This window comes from Bubalus bubalis, chromosome 14, assembly GCF_019923935.1.
Source record: "Bubalus bubalis isolate 160015118507 breed Murrah chromosome 14, NDDB_SH_1, whole genome shotgun sequence".
In the NCBI taxonomy this organism is placed as follows: Eukaryota; Metazoa; Chordata; class Mammalia; order Artiodactyla; family Bovidae; genus Bubalus; species Bubalus bubalis.
Genome location: NC_059170.1, coordinates 73212649 through 73233611, shown reverse-complemented (window position 1 = coordinate 73233611; position 20963 = coordinate 73212649). Strand labels below are relative to the sequence as shown.

At 40.7% G+C, this 20963-nt stretch overlaps 1 protein-coding gene and 1 long non-coding RNA gene across 3 annotated transcripts in view; one reads left to right on the top strand and one right to left on the bottom strand.

The window, feature by feature from the left end:
- The window catches only part of LOC112578872, a 123143-nt gene extending 120319 nt beyond the window's left edge, over nt 1-2824 (bottom strand). Inside the window, exon 1 of the long non-coding RNA XR_003103328.3 lies at nt 2692-2824. This is a non-coding gene — a long non-coding RNA (uncharacterized LOC112578872). The remainder of the gene's footprint in view (nt 1-2691) is intronic.
- SNRPB2 (small nuclear ribonucleoprotein polypeptide B2) lies at nt 2732-16195 on the top strand. 2 transcript variants are annotated; one of them, XM_006070208.3, is made up of 8 exons: nt 2732-2842; nt 3783-3879; nt 4671-4760; nt 5140-5312; nt 12909-13049; nt 13657-13707; nt 15257-15345; nt 15828-16195. In XM_006070208.3, the coding sequence occupies exons 3-8, from the start codon at nt 4697-4699 to the stop codon at nt 15985-15987; spliced, it is 678 nt and encodes a 225-aa protein (XP_006070270.1). In that variant the 5' UTR covers nt 2732-2842; nt 3783-3879; nt 4671-4696; the 3' UTR covers nt 15988-16195. The 2 variants fall into 2 exon arrangements, with proteins under 2 accessions (XP_006070270.1, XP_006070271.1); XM_006070209.3 differs by lacking the exon at nt 3783-3879 and having other exon boundaries at nt 2773-2842.
- The last annotated feature ends 4768 nt before the right edge of the window (nt 16196-20963 follow it).

Genomic DNA, 20963 nt, shown 5'->3' with positions numbered 1-20963 from the left:
GGGATTCTCCAGGCAAGAATACTGGAGTGGATTGCCATTTCCTCCTCCAGGGGATTTTCCTGACACAGGGATTGAACCCACATCTCTTACATCTCCTGCATTAGCGGTGGGTTCTTTACCACTGCACCACCTGGGAAGCCCCTACTAGACCCTGGGCCTCATTATATGCTCATTGTGATACATTAGCATATGCTAAATAATATGCCCACAGCCATTATGACAGCTTCAACGCAGACTAAAAAAGTGGGCAATACCCCAAGTCCTAGAAACACCTCCTTCCCTAAAATAGTTGGATTATTCCTCCCACTTATTAGCCTATGAAATTATCTAGCCCATAAAAAACTAACCCCCCCACCACAGCTCCACTCTCACCAACTGAGAAGGACTGTATTCTGCCTGTGGAATGTCTATCTTTCTCAATAAACCTGCTTTCACGTTACCACCATGACTCTTGAAATCTTTCCTGCATGAAGCCAAGGATGCTTACTTGGTGGCCCCTCCCAGGGACTCCCTGGAGACCTGAGTTATGACCATCCTTCCATTTCCCGCCAATACAGTCAGTCATGTGACCATGAGGGTGAACTGTACCAGTACTGCTATTGTGTTTTTCACTTTCAGTGTAGTATTCAACAAATTGCATGTGATGTTCAACACATTATTATAAAATTGGCTTTGTATGGATGATTTTTGCCCAACTATAAGTGGAGGTGATGGAATTCCAGCTGAGCTATTTCAAATCCTAAAAGATGCTGCTGCTGAAGTGGTGCACTCAATATGCCAGCAAATTTGGAAAACTCAGCAGTGGCCACAGGACTGGAAAAGGTCAGTTTTAATTCCAATCCCTAAGAAAGGTAATGCCAAAGAATGTTCAAACTATTGCACAATTACACTCATCTCACACACTAGCAAAGTAATGCTCAAAATTCTCCAAGCTAGGCTTCAACAGTACATGAACCAAAAACTTTCAGATGTTCAAGCTGGATTTAAAAAGGCAGAGGAACCAGAGATCAAATTGCCAACATCCACTGGATCATAGAAAAAGCAAGAGAATTCCAGAAAAACATCTACTTCAGCTTCATTGACTACCTTCAAGCCTTTGACTATGTGGATCACAACAAACTGTGGAAAATTCTTAAAGAGATGGGAATATCAGAGCACCTGACCTGCCTCCTGAAAAACCCGTATGCAGGTCAAGAAGCAACAGTTAGAACCGGACATGGAACAATGGACTGGTTCAAAATTGGGGAAGAAGTACATCAAGGCTGTATATTGTCACCCTGCTTATTTAACTTATATGCTGAGTACATCATACCAAATGCCAGGCTGGATAGAGCACAAGCTGGAATCAAGATTGCCGGGGGAAATATCAATAACCTCAGATATGCAGAGGACACCACTCTTATGGACGAAAGCAAAGAACTAAAGAGCCTCATGATGAAAGTCAAAGAGGAGACTAAAAAAGCTGGCCTAAAACTCAACATTCAAAAAAATGAAGGTCTTGGAATCCAGTACCATCATTTCATGGCAAGCATTTGGGGGAACAATGGAAACAGTGAGAGAATATTTTCTTGGGCTCTAAAATCACTGCCCATGGTGACGCTTGCTCCTTGGAAGAAAAGTTATGACCAACCTAGACAGGATATTAAAAAGCAGAGACATTACTTTGCCAACAAAGGTCCATCTAGTCAAATTATGTTTTTTCCAGTAGTCATGTATGGATGTGAGAGTTGGACCATAAAGAAGGCTGAGCACCGAAGAATTGATGCTTTTGAACTGTGTTGTTGGAGAAGACATTTGAGAGTCCCTTGGACTGCAAGGAGATCCAACCAGTCAGTCTTAAAGGAGATCAATCCTGAATATCCATTGGAAGGACTGATGCTGAAGCTGAAGTTCCAATACGGTGGTCACCGGATGTGAAGTACTGACTCATTAGGAAAGACCCTGATGCTGGGAAAGATTGAAGGCAGGAGAAGAAGGGGACGACAGAGGATGAGATGGTTGGATGGCATTACCAACTCAATGGACATGAGTTTGAGCAAGCTCCAGGAGATGCTGCAGGACAGGGAAGGCTGGCGTGCTTCAGTCCATGGGGTTGCAAAAAAGTCGGACACGACTGAGCGACTGAACAACAAAAAGGCTAATGTGAGTGTTCTGAGCACATTTGTGATAGGTCTGGATTAAATGTGTGATGCTGGGTAGGTTAGGTGTTATTACATGTGTTCTCATTTGCATCTTACAGATGCAACTTACAGATGCTTTCAACTTACAGATGTGTTTGTCGTGTCCACTCGTGTCCAACTGTACCGCCCCCATGGAGTGCAGGCCACCACGCTCCTCTGTCCACGGGATTTCACAGGCAAGAATACAGGGGTTGGTTGCCATGCCCTCTCCTCCAGGGAATCTTCCCAACCCAGGGATCGAACCCAGGTCTCCCGCATTGCAGGCTGATTCTTTACCGTCTGAACCACTAGGGAAGCCCACAGATGTGTTTATCAGGATGTTCTGTGTTGAACAGCGCTAACTCATGGTTACGGAACTGATCACCGTCTGTCCTTATACTCTTACTGCGCTCCCCTAGAATTCGAGTTAAACCCACAGAATTCCCCCAAGCCTCTTTCCCTTTACCCCGTTTCCCCTTGACATCTTTCTCCCCGTCCACCAGGTGTGCGCATGCTCAGAGCGATTACTTACTGTGGTCTAGACCGGCGGGCATCGATCCACTCTGGGCTCGGCTTCTTGACTGATCGGCTTTCTATTGAGGCGCTTGGTGTCGTAATTTCCGGTGGCTGGTTCCGCTTCCGGCTTCTGACGTGATTGTTACGGGACGTGGTGGACCTGTTCGGTGAGTTGGTGGGGTTTTTTTCTTCGCTCTCTCCTCTCTTTTGGCTGCGGGTTGCTTTTTAGTCAAACCTTCCCCTGGCGGGAGCCGAGAATAACCGGGCCGCAGCGCTGGGGCCGGAATGTATGCATCCGAGGGTTCGTGGTGGGTCGCCGAGGAAGGCCTGGAAACTGACGCTCGGGTCTGGCGAGGCCCCTGGACTTCAGAGCTTGTCTTAGGCAGGACAGTTCGGGGCCGGGCATGGCGTGGCCGCTTCCTGGGGCTTCGGGCGGAGCTCGTGGGCGGATGTTGCTGTGTCTGGAGAGGCGGCACCCTCGCGCGTGTGAAGTTAATGGATAACTTTCGCGGATGCGAGGCGTTTACAGCGCGCCGTGCGTTCTCAGGGGCCTCCCAGAGGCCCCTTTTGAATCCGGAAGGCGACTCCCGGCGCCCCTGCTCAGTTTGATCCTTGTCACTTCCTTCTCTTCATCGTCTTCGAGTCTCAAGTCCACCAGGTTTCAGTTTAGGGGTCTCAAACCTTTGAGAAGCGTTACCTTTCACCTATTAACCCGCACAAGGACAGTCCTCGTCTTTAGGTGTTTCGCTTGTCAGACATCCTATGCTGTGCACGTACTATGAGTGTAAATGTTCGTGAAATGAAGCAATATGTGGGTTACCAAGGCAATAAAGCAAGGTCCCAATTCGCGACTAAAACAGTGGGAAAAATGAAATAGTGTGGTGGGTGTGAAATAAAAGTGCAGGAGACAGAAAACAAGGGTTGAATTTTCAGGCCTCCTGCGTATCACCTGTGTAACCGTGGGCAAGAACTTGCATTAACTTCTTGTTTCGTCGCTAAATCATGTTCCACTCTTTGCGACCCCATGGACTATATTCCGCCAGGCTCCTCTATCCGTGGTATTTCCCAGGCAGGAATACTGGAGTGGGTTCCCATTTCGTTCTTCAGGGGATCTTCGTCTCCTGCGTTGACAGGCCGATGCTTTACCACTGAGCCACCTGGGAATCCCTGCTTTCTTCTGTGATAGACAGCAGTGACAGCTGTTGTAAGTGCTTCCTGCTCATTCTAAAAGCTGCAAAGAATTTTATCTCATTTAGTCTTCTGAGCTCTATTGGGCAAATTACCATCCCCATTTTACAGATATGAACCTGTGAAATTAAGGAACTTGCCATCAGTCAAGCAGCTAGTAAGAAGCATAGAAAGATTTGAATTCAGATCCATTGGCACTAGCATCTGAGTTTTTAACCATCATGCGGTACTATACCAGCGTTTCAAGTCGGTTCCATTTGACTTTGGAGTCAGGACTGTTGGTGATGGTGTATATAAATAAAGGAATAATATGGAAGTGCTTTATGAGAGTACTCATGAAAGGATTCTTAGCAAACTTCATTAATGTTCTGTATCTTATGATTTTTACTGAATGTGCATTTGTTAGCTTGTTTTTTCATTTTTCACTAAATCTATTCAATTTTTAAATATTGTTTAAAAAGGAAAGTTGTTTCATTAGGCAGATGGAAAAAACAGTCTTGCTTGTCATAAAAGAAATAGGTTATAAAAATAAAAGTATGGAATAAAGGAATATTATTAAAAATTGACTAGATATGGTGCGCCACCAAGTTTTCGGCCTGAGAACTGTTCTGTTCTTTAAAAAGGAGGGCTAGCAAGTTTTGGAGTGGTTTTAAAGACTACCGCCAAACTGATATTTTCAGTTTTCAGACTGACATTTGGGGCTGAAAGAATTGAAAAGTCAGTACCTTTGTTCTGTGTCCTTAATGCCACCCTATGACGTGAACAAATCCTCCCTATTTAGTAACAGAATATTTATTGTCTCTTTAGGCTACTGGAACAGTTTAACCCAAAACATGGATATCAGACCAAATCATACAATTTATATCAACAATATGAATGACAAAATTAAAAAGGAAGGTAAGTGTTTTTTTTTTTTTTAAAAAAACTAGTGTGTTTATTTACTACCATCTTAAAAATTATACAGCTTCAAAAGTTCTCATCTAGTCATCTTTCTCACTGCCTCAAATAATGGTTTATCCCTTATTGTGTAAAGACTTTAAGGCTTTAAAGATTAAAAATAAGTAGAGGCTGAAGATGTGTTAAATCTGTTTTCACTCAGATGAAATCGTTTCAGAAACTTTTAAAATTAAACAGCCGTTGGGAATAGTATGTTATTAAAATATGTAACTTTGTATAAATAAATGAGCTGGGTGTGCTCAGTGCAGTCTCATTTAAAGAAGAAGTTCAGTCATAGTTGCATCCACAAATGACTTGTTTCCCCTCTAATTTTGTGCAGAATTGAAGAGATCCCTGTACGCCCTGTTTTCTCAGTTTGGCCACGTGGTAGATATCGTTGCTTTGAAGACCATGAAGATGAGGGGACAAGCCTTTGTTATATTTAAGGAACTGGGCTCATCTACAAATGCCTTGAGACAGTTACAAGGATTTCCATTTTATGGCAAACCAATGGTAAATCAATCTTCTTTTGGCTTTAATCACTGTTAATGGTATGGTAGATTTGTAAATATACCCTTGACAGTGTGGCTATTGCTTTCTGCCTTCTGTGTAGTGGGTTGGGGTTTATGTATTTATTTTTATAGAAACACATTAGAAGTAGAGTTTATAATATTCACTTCTTGAGTTATGATAGTTCAGACAGGCAAAACCAAAATACAGGGAGATGTAGAATATTTTAAGAACAATGGCAGTATAGGCAATACTGTCATCTCAAAAGAACTAAGAACTAGAAATTAATTACTCAGTTCAGTTCAGTCACTCAGTCGTGTCCGACTCTTTGTGACCCCATGAATCACAGCACACCAGGCCTCCCTGTCCATCACCAGTTCCCGGAGTTCACCCAGACTCACGTCCATCGAATCAGTGATGCCATCCAGCCATCTCATCCTCTGTCGTCCCCTTCTCCTCCTGCCTCCAATCCCTCCCAGCATCAGGGACTTTTCCAGTGAGTCAACTCTTCATATGACGTGGCCAAAGTACTGGAGTTTCAGCTTTAGCATCATTCCTTCCAAAGAAATCCCAGGGCTGATCTCCTTCAGAATGGACTGGTTGGATCTCCTTGCAGTCCAAGGCACTCTCAAGAGTCTTCTCCAACACCACAGTTCAAAAGCATCAATTCTTCGGCGCTCAGCCTTCTTCACAGTCCAACTCTCACATCCATACATGACCACAGGAAAAACCATAGCCTTGACTAGACGAACCTTTCTTGGCAGAGTAATGTCTCTGCATTTGAATATGCTATCAGGGTTGGACATAACTTTCCTTCCAAGGAGTAAGCGTCTTTTAATTTCATGGCTGCAGTCACCATCTGCAGTGATTTTGGAGCCCCCAAAAATAAAGTCTGACACTGTTTCCCCATCTGTTTCCCATGAAGTGATGGGACCAGATGCCATGATCTTCGTTTTCTGAATGTTGAGCTTTAAGCCAACTTTTTCACTTTCCATTTCACTTTCATCAAGAGGCTTTTTAGTTCCTCTTCACTTTCTGCCATAAGGGTGGTGTCATCTGCATATCTGAGGTTATTGATATTTCTCCTGGCAATCTTGATTCCAGCTCGTGCTTCTTCCAGTCCAGCGTTTCTCATGATGTACTCTGCATATAAGTTAAATAAGCAGGGTGACAATATACAGCCTTGACGTACTCATTTTCCTATTTGGAACCAGTCTGTTGTTCCATGTCCAGTTCTAACTGTTGCTTCTTGACCTGCATACAGATTTCTCAAGAGGCAGATCAGGTGATCTGGTATTCCCATCTCTTTCAGAATTTTCCACAGTTTATTGTGGTCCACACAGTCAAAGGCTTTGGCATAGTCAATAAATCAGAAATAGATGTTTTTCTGGAACTCTCTTGCTTTTTCCATGATCCAGCGGATGTAGGCAATTTGATCTCTGGTTCCTCTGCCTTTTCTAAAACCAGCTTGAACATCAGGAAGTTCATGGTTCACATATTGCTGAAGCCTGGCTTGAAGAATTTTGAGCATTACTTTACTAGTGTGTGAGATGAGTGCAATTGTGCGGTAGTTTGAGCATTCTTTGGCATTGCCTTTCTTTGGGATTGGAATGAAAACGGACCTTTTCCAATCCTGTGGCCACTGCTGAGTTTTCCAAATTTGCTGGCATATTGAGTGCAGCACTTTCAGAGCATCATCTTTCAGGATTTGAAATAGCTCAACTGGAATTCCATCACCTCCACTAGCTTTGTTCGTAGTGATGCTTTCTAAGGCCCACTTGACTTCACATTCCAGGATGTCTGGCTCTAGGTCAATGATCATACCATCCTGTGATTAATTACTCAGAAGATTAAAAAGAAAACTCTGCTTGTAAACTTGTAAAACAACACAAAAATGGTGAGTCAAAGAGGAAATCCAGTCTGAAGTTTCAAAAAAATACTAGAGTGAAATACTGTACTTTAGAAGCTATGCAGTCAAAGCACTGATCTAAGGACAGTTTTAAACTCAGGAGTGACCTGAGATTTCACATTTAGGTGTTGGGTCAAAGTTGAATTGTGAGAAGGAAAGTAAGGAACTCAGGAGGCATTGGTATAAGTCAGAGATAGTAGAGGATTGGATCAGGCTGGAGACAGAGTATGTAATCCAGAGGTCTCTTGGTGTTTGAATGGGTACATTCTACATTGGGTATGGATTTTAGTGCTTTTCTTCTGGAACTGGAATGCGATGGGAAGGGGTTTTGGGGAAAGAGCCAAGGCCGAGAGTTTCAGGGTCCCATATTCTCATTCTGTTCTGCCATTAACTGGCTTTTTGTGCATGTTCCATTTCACCACCTGTTAAAAAAAAAAAAAAGAATAAGCAGACTGAATATTTTTCGGTCAAATTTACAGGCAAGCAAAAACCCTTTTATAATGGACCAGATAATATAAGCTTTGTGGACCACATAGAGTTTGTATTGCACATTCTTGGGTTTGTATGTAGTTTTTTAAATAATCCTTTAAAAATTGTAAAAAGAAAGAAAGTTCTTAATTCATAGGCCGTACAAAAACGGGCCATGGGCTGGATTTGGCCCATAATCTGTAGTGCAGATCACCACTGTGATCTCTTTTTACAAATTAAAAATCAGGCACAGAAATCTTATGTTACTGTAACCAGTGGCATCGTCAGGACTTGAAAGCTAATCTGCTGACATCCAATATTGTGATTTGCCCCCCCCTCAATTAGGATAGGCATCTGATCTGTAAAGGGCCAGATAGTAAATATTTTAGGCTTTATGAGCCAGATGATCTCTTTTGCAGCTCCTTAAACTGCCTTTGTAGTTGGAGAAGCAGCCACAGAACGTGCGCACATGGAAGGGTGTGTCTGTGTCCTGAGAAGACCTAACGCACGATAGCAGGCAGTGTTGGCATAGTCAGCGCTCCAGGGACCTTGGTACTGCACTGTTTAATTCAGGACTGAGCACTTTTTTTCTGTTAAACTGCCGCACATTTTCTGCCCATCCTCTATCCGACTCTCCTTTTCCCATCATTTCCCACCTGACTGTTTCCCACCATCGTATGTTTGGAAAGTCATATTCCAGAAAAACTGAGAAGGGGTAGTACCTACCTACCTACCCCAACTTACAGTAAATTGGCATTACCTGAAACCAGTTTATCTTTCTCAGTAGCATGACGAATTAGCATAATTGAGAACTCAGCTGGTAGTAGCATAAGACTGGGTTTTAGTTTAAATCTGAAATTACGTTAGTATGAAGAAGCCATTTATTCCCATAAAGGGTTTTAGGACGGTTTGTTAAGTTGGGATGACACGTTTGCATATGCCTGGGATTGAAGTCCAGGAAAGCTGGAAATTGTTTGCTGCATTTGGCACTGGCTTCACCTTGCCAGCTAGTTACTGAAAATCAAAGGGACAAGCCCATTAGACTGATCTCATATTGGAGGTATTTTAGGTCTCCTCTCTGGCTTCAGGAAAGTAGGAGGTACTGCCAGATCTCTAGCATCCTGGAAGAGGGAAAGAATGTTCCTTGAGCTATCTTGTTTATATTTACTTAGGTGGTTTCAGTTGCTCTTCTATTTTAACGCCAACATACCAGATCAGAAATGAACAAAATTGTCTATGACTTGGAACTCAGAACAAAATTATTCTCTGTGATTCAAGTACAGTTGGTTCTTTAATTCCAAAAATACCTCAGTAAAGTGAAACCATCTTCCGAAGGGTGTCTGTCATAAAACCTCTGGTATAAATATAAATCTTGTGCCTTCTCTAAGCTGTGGGTGAATTTTTATCCCTCATCAGTATTTAGTCTACTGTTTTTCAACACTGGCACTTTTGACATTTTGAACTGAATAACTTTTTTTTATTGTTTGGGCTTTGTGGTTCATCGGAGAGTGTTTAACAGCGTCTCTGGCCTCTGCCCACTCAGCGTGACAATGCAGTGTCTCCAGTCAGCAGTGCCAGCTGTGTCCTGGTGGGCAGATTCCCCTCAAGTTGAGAACTGCTGCTCTAGACGCCAGCTAAGAGCAAGGGCTGAGATGAGAGATTTTCACAGGCCATAGGGACAAGTACAAGATCACCCAGGATCTTCTCAGGTCAGGAAGAAGGATGAGGACTCAGGGGAGTTGGGAGAGAATCCCTGGACCAAGTCACAGTTAGCCCAGATCTGCTCCTTTTGGTTAGATGATGATGTGCAAGAAAAACAAAGTGGCTGGCAGGGTTAAGTCCACTTGGAGGTAGTCCTGCAATCAGAGGGAGCCTAAGGGATGGAGTATGAAAAAGCAAAAAGGACACTGAAAGATGAACTCCCCAGGTTGGTAGGTGCTCAGTATACTACTGGAGATCAGTGGAAAACTAACTCCAGAAAGAGGGAAGAGACAGAGCCAAAGCAAAAACAGCATCCAGTTGTGGATATGACTGGTGATGGAAGTAAAGTCCGATGCTGTAAAGAGCAATATTGCATAGGAACCAGGAATGTTAGGTCCATGAATTAAGGCAAATTGGAAGTGGTCAAACAGGAGATGGCAAGAGTGAACGTCAATATTTTAGGAATCAGCAAACTAACATGGACTGGAGTGGGTGAATTTAACTCAGATGACCATTGTAATGCCCTGACCACTAATGCTGAATAAGCTGAAGTTGAATGGTTCTGTGAAGACCTACAAGACCTTCTAGAACTAACACCCCCAAAAGATTTCATTATAGGGGATTGGAATGCAAAAGTAGGAAGTCAAGGAACACCTGGAGTAACAGGCAAATTTGGCCTTGGAGTACAGAATGAAGCAGGGCAAAGGCTAATAGAGTTTTGCCAAGAGAATGCACTGGTCACAGCAAACACCCTCTTCCAACAACATAAGAGAAGACTCTACACATGGACATCACCAGATGTTCAACACTGAAATCAGATTGATCATATTCTTTGTAGCCAAAGATGGAGAGGCTCTATACAGTCAGCAAAAACAAGACCGGGAGCTGACTGTGGCTCAGATCATGAACTTCTTATTGCCAAATTCAGGTTTCAATTGAAGAAAGTACAGAAAACCACCAGATCATTCAGGTATGACCTAAATCAAATCCCTTATGATTTTACAGTGGAAGTGAGAAATAGATTTAAGGGATTAGATCTGATAGAGTGCCTGAAGAACTGTGGACGGAGGTTCATGACATTGTACAGGAGACAGGGATCCAGACCATTCCCAAGAAAAAGAAATGCAAAAAAGCAAAATGGTTGAGGAGGCCTCACAAATAGCTGTGAAAGGCAGAGGAAAAAAGGAAAGATGCACCCATTTGAATGCAGAGTTTCAAAGAATAGCAAGGAGATAAGAAAGCCTTCCTCGGTGATCAATGCAAAGAAATGGAAAACAATAGAATGGGAAAGACTAGAGATCTCTTCAAGAAAATTAGCAATAAATACCAAGGGAACGTTGGGCACAATAAAGGACAGAAATGGTATGGACCTAACAGAAGCAGAAGATATTAAGAAGAGGTGGCAAGACTACACAGATGATCTTTTGGATCATCAAAAAAGCCAGAGAATTCCAGAAAAACATCTACTTTTGCTTTATTGACTACGCCAAAGCCTTTGTGTGGATCACAGTAAACTGTGGACAAGTCTTAAAGAGATGGGAATACCAGACCTCCTGACCTGCCTTTTGAGAAATCTGTATGCAGGTCAGGACTCAACAGTTAAAACTAGACGTGGAAAAACAGACTGGTTCCAAATAGGGAAGGGGGTACGTCAAGGCTGTATATTGTCACCCTGCTTATTTAACTTATATGCAGAGTACATCATGAGAAATGCTGGGCTGGAAGAAGCACAAGCTGCAATCAAGATTGCCAGGAGAAATATCAATAACCTCAGATATGCAGATGACACCACCCTTATGGCAGAAAGTGAAGAAGAACTAAATAACCTCTTGATGAAGGTGAAAGAGGAGAGCGAAAAAGCTAGCTTAAAACTCAACATTGAAAAAGCTAAGATTATGGCACCTGGTGCCATCACTTCATGGCAAATAGATGGGGAAACAGTGGAAACAGTGACAGACTTTATTTTCTTGGGCAGCAAAATCACTGCAGATGGTGACTGCAGCCATGAAATTAAAAGACACTTGCTCCTTGGAAGAAAAGTTATGACTAACTAGATAGCATATAAAAAGCAGAGACATTACTTTGTCAACAAAGGTCCATCTACTCAAGGCTGTGGTTTTTCCAGTGGTCATGTATGGATGTGAGAGTTGGACTGTGAAGAAAGTGCCAAAGAATTGATGCTTTTGAACTGTGATGTTGGAGAAGACTCTTGAGAGTCCCTTGGACTGCAAGGAGATCCAACCAGTCCATCCTAAAGGAGATCAATCCTGGGTGTTCATTGGAAGGACTGATGCTGAAGCTGAAACTCTTAATACTTTGGCCACCTCATGCGAGGAACTGACTCACTGGAAAAGACTCTGATGCTGGGAGGGATTGGGGGCAGGAGGAGAAGGGGATGACAGGATGAGATGTCTGGATAGCATCACTGACTCGATGGATGTGAGTTTGAGTGAACTCCGGGAGTTGGTGATGGACAGGGAGGCCTGGCGTGCTGCGGTCCATGGAGTCGCAAAGAATTGGAGACAACTGAGGGACTGAAGGGATGGAGATGTTGTGAAAGGCTTGCTCTCCTCTTGTTTACCCCATATAGTCATCTCTAGTTAACATAAAAGAAAGGAAAGAGCTGCTCTTGGTTTTAACAAATTCTTTGTTTTCAAACCTTCATTATTTTTTAAAATTAGTTTCTATTGGAGTATAGTTGCTTTGCAGTGTTGTGTTAGTTTCTACTATACAGCAAAGTGAGTCAGCCCTACGTATACACACATCCCCTCTTTTTTGGATTTCCCTCCCATTTTAGGTCACAGAGTACTGAGTAGAGTTCCCTGAGCTGTACATTAGCAAACCTGCGTATTGTAAAATGTCACTTTTTCTCTTCATACTGAGGTCAAATTCTTGCCATAGAAGACAACTATAGAGAGGAACTGCAGAACTGGTGTCTCGGTATGATCAGAGAGGTGGTTTCAGCTTTCTGGACCCCAGGAAAGAAAAGTTCTACACTGCCTGTGGCGTATTATTCATGCAAGTGGCCTGGTTGCACAGCTGTGATGCCATCTTATTTCCTTTCAAAGCTTTTTAAATTTAAGTTGATGCCACTATTTGTTATTTTGTTTAAAAGTAATATTCCAGATTCAAAGGAAAGTCATTCTCAGTCTTCAGAACTTTAACTTGAGAAGTAACAAACTCCATGCACATCTTGACCTGTCGAGTGTCCCTGTAAGGCATAGACGGCTTTCCAGTACACTCCTCTCTGTCTTTTAATAGAGAGGATCAGTGGTGCAGATTTTTCAAAGTCCTGTTTCTCCCATATGAAAATCTATTGTTCTTCTAATAAACACAGTTGAATCTAACTTTGTCTCAGTTGCAAATCAGGGCCACAATTTATTTTCTTTTGGCACTCAGCATACTTGACAGATTTCCTTCAGGAAAATTATATTTGTGTAATGAAATTTGAAATATTAATGACAAGTGTAAATAGCCTTCAGCATAATGAAAAGTAACTTTTTTAAAAATAATTAAAACAGCGAATCCAGTATGCCAAAACAGATTCTGATATAATATCTAAAATGCGTGGCACTTTTGCTGACAAAGAAAAGAAAAAAGAAAAGAAAAAAGCCAAAACTGTGGAACAGACTGCAACAACTGTGAACAAAAAGCCTGGTCAGGTAAGATGGGCAAAGTTCATATTTCGTTGTATATCAGGCAGTTTTATTTGAATTCGCATGATGTTTAACTCCATCATTATCCAAAATATGTTAATATCTATTGGCTTATTTTTCAAGTTCTGTGTATAAATAATACTATAGATTTTATCTTTATTTAGTATTCCACTGAAATCAGCCTTCTTTGAACAGTTTATAAATTCAAAAATCTAATTTAAAAATTCCAGATAAAGGTGAAATTATCCAAAAACTAGTTACTTTCAGATTGAAAGTAATTAGAAATCAGTTTTAATAAGTATAATGCTTGGGTTTTTTCTAGTTGTTTAAAAAAAAAAAAAGTGAGAAAGGCTGATCCTTGATTTTTCTCCTATATATTTCTCCATAATTTTGAAACTTAAAGGTTGAGTTTTATGATATAGACCTTTCAAAAATATTTGACAAGATATAAATACATAAATGTTTGAGTCAGAGTTTTAAGATGTAAATTCTCAAAATAAAATGGAATAAAAAAATCTATGTTAATCTTATTTTTAGTGCAGTAATTTTAAACACTTGCTACTTTTTTAGAGGGATTGGAAGTTTTAACTGTTTCTCACTGTCTTTCATTTAGGGAACACCAAATTCAGCTAATACCCAAGGAAATGCAACACCAAATCCTCAGGTAATATTTTTTCTCATGTGATACTTACTTTAAAATAAAATTACAAAACAATAGCAGTAATGTACAACAATCCTCATGTCTCCAAAAACTGAAAATGATTCCATGTATAAGCCACAACAATGTGGAACCTCCTTCTTCAAAACATTTTATTTTTCTTTAAGAAGAAGAAAACAAAACCTGACTTTATTCCTTGCTTCCCACAATGATCAATGACAGGATTAAACAATATATTCTAAGTTCTATAAAGATAAGAAGCAGAATGCTTGTTTTCTTCACATGATATAGCCCCAAGCTTTTCAGGCTTGTTGCTTGGAATCCATTCCCATTGGCTAAAGCACTAACCCGTCTTTTCTCAAAGAACAAAGTTGTTCTATAGTTACCTTTGTTCTTATTTCCTCGGTACATATATATTTAAGTCTCCTGATACAGATCTTTACCCTGTGACTCCACGGTACAGAATTCGCCTGCAGTGCAGGAGCAGCAGGAGACATGGGTTCAATCCCAGGATTGGAAAGATCCCCTGGAGGAGGAAATGGCCAACTGCTCCAGTATTGTTGCCTGGAGAATTGCATGGGCCGAGGACCCTGGTGGCTATAGTCCATGTGGTTGCAAAGAGTCAAACACAGCTGAAGCAACTTAGCACAATATAGATTTATCAGGAAACTCATCCTTACATCCAGGGAATTCCTTGCACCACTGAGGTTTCCTCCTCTGATTTTAAGTTACTTGCATTTTCTTGCGTTATCTACTACTTTGAAGTCTTTCAGCAACTATAGTCCAGCACATAATTCTCTAAGCCCTAAGTTCTTTACATTTCATTTTTTTTCTCCCATGAAATTTTCTCTCATTTACTTGGGAAAAACATTAAAAATTGCCAAATATAGGTTCTACATGGGATCTTTTTCTTTTTTAATTTATTTATTTTTGGCTACGTTGGGTCTTGTCGCTATGCACAAACTTTCTCTAGTTGTGGTGCGTGGGGGCTCTTCTCTAGCTGCAGTGTGTGGGCTTCTCATTGCAGTGGCTTCTCTTGTTGCAGAGCAGGGCTCCGTAGTGGTAGCACTAAGCGGAAATCTTTTTTTTTTTTCCAAATTGTCTCCCACGCTGGGAGGTAGTATGCAGTAGGATTGAGTGTCTGAGGGTTAAGCAGCTGAGGGCGGGCGACACCCACGCCATCTCTGGTTTGTTAGGACCAGGGGTGTAATCCAGATGACAAAAGCCTTCTATTCCAGCTGCCTCCAGATGCTGAAAACTTAAATATTATTTTAAATACTGTTAATTAAATACTTAATACTTAAAAACTGTTGATAAGATGTATAATCTTCCAAATATTTCCTAAGTGATTTGAATGTCAATCTTAATTACTGTTAGGTTTTGTTTACTTCTCTGGGGTCACTGTTTTTCACCTTTAGTGCTTGATGTGGTAAGATTTCATAAGCCTTAAACTGTGGAATGTAATTCTCTGAAGTTTAGATTTAAATGTAAGAGCCAAAGTGGCTTATTATACTTTTAATACTTATAAGTTAACTTGGCCTTTTCTTTTTAATAGGTCCCTGATTACCCTCCAAACTATATTTTATTCCTTAATAATTTACCAGAAGAGACTAATGAGATGATGCTATCCATGCTGTTTAACCAGTAAGTATTTCATAAACAAGTCTGTGTTCTGAGAGCCTCCTGACAGGACAGATAGCACTTCCCTGGGTTGAATCCATTTGTATATCACACAGTAATTCCTACGGCTTCATTGATTTGCTCCTGGATTAATCATGAATCGAAACCAGTATGCAGAGTAAGCAAATAAGAAGCTAAATTACCTCTAATGTTTGAATTATTAATTCTAGTTGATAAGTAAAATAGGAGACAAAGCTTTGATGAAGTGACAGGAATAGAATTAGCTTACATGATTCCTGCAGTTCTTTTCATGGTATTAATTATATTTCAGGCTCTTTCATCCCACTCAGGATTCTTGGTGGGATGTGATCATTTTCCTGGACGTATATCATGATGTTGCTTAACAAATTTAAATACAGAATAGACACTTTGTATTTGATTTCATTTCTGTATTTGCGTATATATAAATTGTTTACATATATAAGCATTGTTTTCATTCGTTATAGGTTCCCTGGTTTCAAGGAAGTACGTTTGGTACCTGGGAGGCATGACATCGCTTTTGTTGAATTTGAAAATGATGGACAGGCTGGAGCTGCCAGGGATGCTCTGCAGGGATTTAAGATCACACCGTCCCATGCCATGAAGATCACCTATGCCAAAAAATAACATTTGGGATAGCTGTCTTTAAAGGACTCAGTGTTATTTATAGCTTTCGTTTTTATAACATTTGGTCAGTTCATTTTAATAGTTGGGAAAGCGGAAGTGTATGTGAGCTTTTTGTAAAGGATTTAAAAGATTACCTAGTCTCTGTTTAGCCTTAGTGAACTGTGAAGGCCTTAATTTTGTACAATAAAATTTTTATTTGTATCCCTTACCTAGTATTTCATTTATTGACCCACTGCCCTATCATCAAATGCCGGTGCTAGTCTAGGACACATCTTAAGGTATAAACTGTAATGGGATGCTTTTCTAGTGTTATCTCGGAACAGCTAATGGTAGAGACACTTTAATAAAAGAATTAGATCAAGCACTTGTTTAGATTTTCTGTGTTTTTTTTTATGCATATGAACTGCCATCCTGGAGCTCATTTTTGTGTGTTATTCATTCATGTATTTATTTATTTGGCTGCACTGAGTCTTAGTTGCAGCATGTGGGATCTTTTGTTGTGGCATGTAGGATCTAGTTCCCTGAGAATGAATCGAATCTGGGCCCTGCTGCTTCGGGAGCACAGAGTCTTAGCCTCTGCACCACTAGGGAAGTCCCTTTTTTACTAATACTTGTACTAATACTAATACTTTTACTTGTACTAATAGTAATGATGATCATCCTGCATATTAGAAGAAAACGAGACCTGGGCAGGATCTGAATTTCATCTTCAGAGTCAAATAAACGAGCCAGTAGTAGGCATTTCACAAATCTTTTCATTCATTTTTTACTTGAATAAAGACCATTTAAGAGTAACTATATTAAATGTTTTCTGGGAAAACAGAAAAAGGGAATATTGTCTTCAGACTTCACATCTTATACTCTTACCCTCTTGAGATAGGGTGTTTCCTAAGGAATACCTGCTCAGTTAATACCTCTTGATTGAATGACCTCCAAAGGAAAGATGTTTAATCTTTTTGAAGACTAGCAGTCTAACCCAATGGTTGCCAATCCTAATCTTGCTGCCTCATTGTGCTGCTTAAACACCAATACTTGGGTATTTCCAAAGTTCATTTTCTATAGTGTTTGATTTCTGCTTAAGGCTATCAGTTTAATCCCCTGCTAGCAAAACCATGGGTGTCTTTTAGAAGTAGACACTTTTTTATGTATAGCGCATGGTAAAGTGACATTATCGATCACTTTTTGTGTTCCTGTTTTAATATTTTCTGAAACAAGACTTTTCCTTATCACTTAGTTTTTTTTATGTATTTGTGAAATATATTTATGTTAAAATTGGAGCCTATTATACAGAGTGAAGTAAGCCAGAAAGAAAAACACCAATACAATATACTAACGCATATATATGGCATTTAGAAAGATGGTAACAATAACCCTGTATATGAGACAGCAAAAGAGACACCGATGTATAGAACAGTCTTTTGGACTCGGGGAGAGGGAGAGGGTGAGATGATTTGGGAGAATGGCATTGAAACGTATAATATATATGAAACGAGTTGCCAGTCCAGGTTTGATGCAGGATTCTGGATGCTTGGGGCTGATGCACTGGGACCACCCAGAGGGATGGTATGGGGAGGGAGGAGGGAGGAGGGTTCAGGATGGGGAACACAGGTATACCTGTGGCGGATTCATGTGGATATATGGGAAAACCAATACAATATTGTAAAGTTAAAAAAAGACCGTTTTTAGGCTTATGTAGATTTTTACCACATGTATATGTAAGGAAAAAGCAAAATACTTTTTATTCCTTAAACTTCACCACTTGCAGAGTCTGACTGTTACGAATAACTTTTTAGTTGTCAAGTTCATGTACGTCCATAAAATATATTAACTGAGCCATTAGAAAAAAGACTGCTCTTGTATGTTCACAGCAGTCCCAGTGGCTAGTACGCTTTCTCACTGCTTGCTCTTGGTGACTGTACTTAGTCTCAGAGCACAGACTGGCCCTGCTCTGAGTGGCTGTTGAAGGGGAAGTTGGCCACAGTGGTTGGTGTCGGAGGGAGGGAGAGGGTGGATGGCAAAGGGGATTGTGTAGGCCACTTTAAGGGCATGCTTACACTCCGAAATGGGGAACTATTGGAGGATTTTGTAAACTGAGTTTCTTACAGTGATAGCATTCACCCGTTTTAGTATTTGGTGAGTTTTGGCAGTTTATACAGCTGTGCTAAGGTCATAAGATACAGAGCATTCCGTCACGCCTCAGAGAAAGGGCTCTCTTGTGTTCCTTTGCAGTGTCCCCATGCCAACCCTAGGCAACCACCCATCTGCTTTCTATCACTGCAACTGTGCCCTGTCTAGAATGCTCCTATTTAATTTTTTGGCCTCATTGGGCAGCATGTGGGATCCTAGTTGCCTTACCAAGGATTGAACCCCACCGCCTGCAGTGGAAGTGTGAAGTCTTAACCCCTGAACCACCAGGGAAGTTTGTAGAATACTTTTTTGTTGTTGTCATTATTGCTATTTTTATTTTTAGTTGTGCTGGATCTTTGTTGCCACACAGGCTTTCTCTGGCTGTGGCAAGCAGGGGCTCCGCTTCATCAGACTTCCACTGTGGTGGCTTCTCTTGCTGTGGAGTACAGGCTCTAGGCACATGGGCTTAGATGCTCCTCTGCATGTGGAATCCTCCCAGACCAGGGATCAAACCTGCACCCCCGAATTAGCAGGTGGATTCCCATCTACTGCATCTCCAAGGGAGTCCCCTAGAATGCTTTTGAGGTGTATCTCTATTGCGTGGGTCAGCAGTTTGTTCTGCAAGTGGATGGGCATTTTGAGTTCTTTCTGGTTTGGGACCATTGTGAATAAAGTGACTCTGAACATTCACATGCAAGTCTGTGTGGGACGTAGGTTCTGTGAGAAGAGTTCAAACAGAGAAGTGACATCTGATTGCTTTTGAAAGCTGTTTATTTTGGGAAAAAATCCAATTTATATGAAAGTAGCTGAAAAAGTACATAGAACTCCCATAAATGTTTTTGAGCTGTCAAGGAGGGGAAATTTCCCCGCCACCCCTCCTGAATTCTTCTGGCTGGACTAATAATGAAAGTGACACAAAACAGATTAACAGAAAATACAAATGTTAATTCATGTGCACAGAGGTCCCATGAAAATGAGAACCTAAATAGTGGCCAAAGCAAACTTTTTTACTTTTTCAAAATTTTTTTTATAAATTACAGTATTTGTCTTAAATTAGTGGCAAATGCTAAATTTAATTTTGGCAACTTTTAAGTCTGCTTTGGAAATAATTGTATTACTTTACAGATGATCCATAGGATTTTCTCTGCTTGGTTTTTCAACAAATTGTATATAATATTAATATAATATTACCTTTGTAACTTAAGCTATAAAAACAGTCGAAGCAGGCAACTTTTATACCTTTTAGAGAAAGAAACAATAGAGATGAATTGACAGAACAGAGAAACTTGGGTCTTGTGTGCTCAATTAGTGAGGAATCTAAGCAGTTTGTCCCTGGTAGTAAATTCAAGAAGTAATAAGGTTTATACAAGTTTCTTGACCCGAATTCCCTCTCTCTGGTGGAAAGGGTGTCTTACCCTTGGATGCAAGTGGTACACCTTTCTCATGAGAGATTTATTTTCTGCTTTCTGGGGGACAAAAATGAAGGTCAGAGTGTCACTCTTGCTGGTTGTGTTTTAAGTAACTTTAATTCAAACTAATCACTATGCCATTGTGGCTTACTTGGGGAGCCCTCCTGCACCCTAGCAGAACCATGGGAGAGTGTGTGGACCTAGTTGCTCATCACCCCTTAATCTTTCAGGATGTATTTTCTAAGTACAAGACCACTCTCTCACATAACTCTAAGATGACCAGCAACATCAAGAAATAGCATCCATCTGATTTATTGATGTCCCAATCATGACCCAAGAATCAAATCCAGGATCATGTGTTGAATGTAGTTGTCATGTCTCTTTAGTCTCCTGTCAGTTCCTCAGCCTGTCCTAAGCCTTTCAGGATCCTAATTTTATAGAGATATCACAACTCTATGTCTATGGATATATCGATTCAATTATATTAAGAAGTAATGAATTTGCAACAGTATCTCTGACTGCAACCCCATGGCACTGGGTTTATTCTTGCCTTCCCCATCTCCTTACTTGTAATCTATTTTTCTCCTCCAGGCCCATTAATCTTCCTATATTTATTAGCTATATTTTGAAGATGATTCAATCAAACTAGGATCTTCTGACTGTTCTTACCTTACTCATCTGTGGGAGCTGTACAGAATGTCTGAAGAGAGCAGATGTTGTCACCATTAAATATAGTGGTTTTCAATTTGAATTTAACTTTCAACTTTGGCTACATATTAGAATCATCTGGAAGATATTTGCAAATACTCAGACCTTACCTACAACAGGATTTCCCAGGTGGCTCAGCAGTAAAGAATCCGCCTGCCAATATAGGAGGTTCGGGTTCAACCCTGGGTTGGGGAAGATCTAGATAGAGAAGGAGGTGGCAACCCACTCCAGTTATTCTTGCCTGGGAAATCCCATGGACAGAGGAGCCTGGTGGGCAACAGTCCATGGAGTCCCAAAAGAGTCAGACATGACTTAACAACAACAATAACCTACAACTACATCAACTAAATCCCAATCTTCAGGAGTGAAACCCAGTCGTCAATGCTTCTCAAGCTCAGTGTGTAATTCTAACGTGAGTCAAAGTTAAGAATTAACAAAGCAGATTTCTACCTTTATGAAGTAGGTTACATGATTAGATTTAAATGCAGGCTACTGATAAATAGAAGATAGTGTCAAAACAGAAACTATTGTGAGAGGCTCACATCTGTATTTTTTTAAATTGGAGGATAATTGCTTTACAATGTCATGTTGGAACACATGAAAAGATGCTCAACATCACTCATTAACAGAGAAATGCAAATCAAAACCACAATGAGGTGCCATTTCATGCCAGTTAGAATGGCTGCTATCCAAAAGTCTACAAGCAATAAATGCTGGAGAGGATGTGGAGAA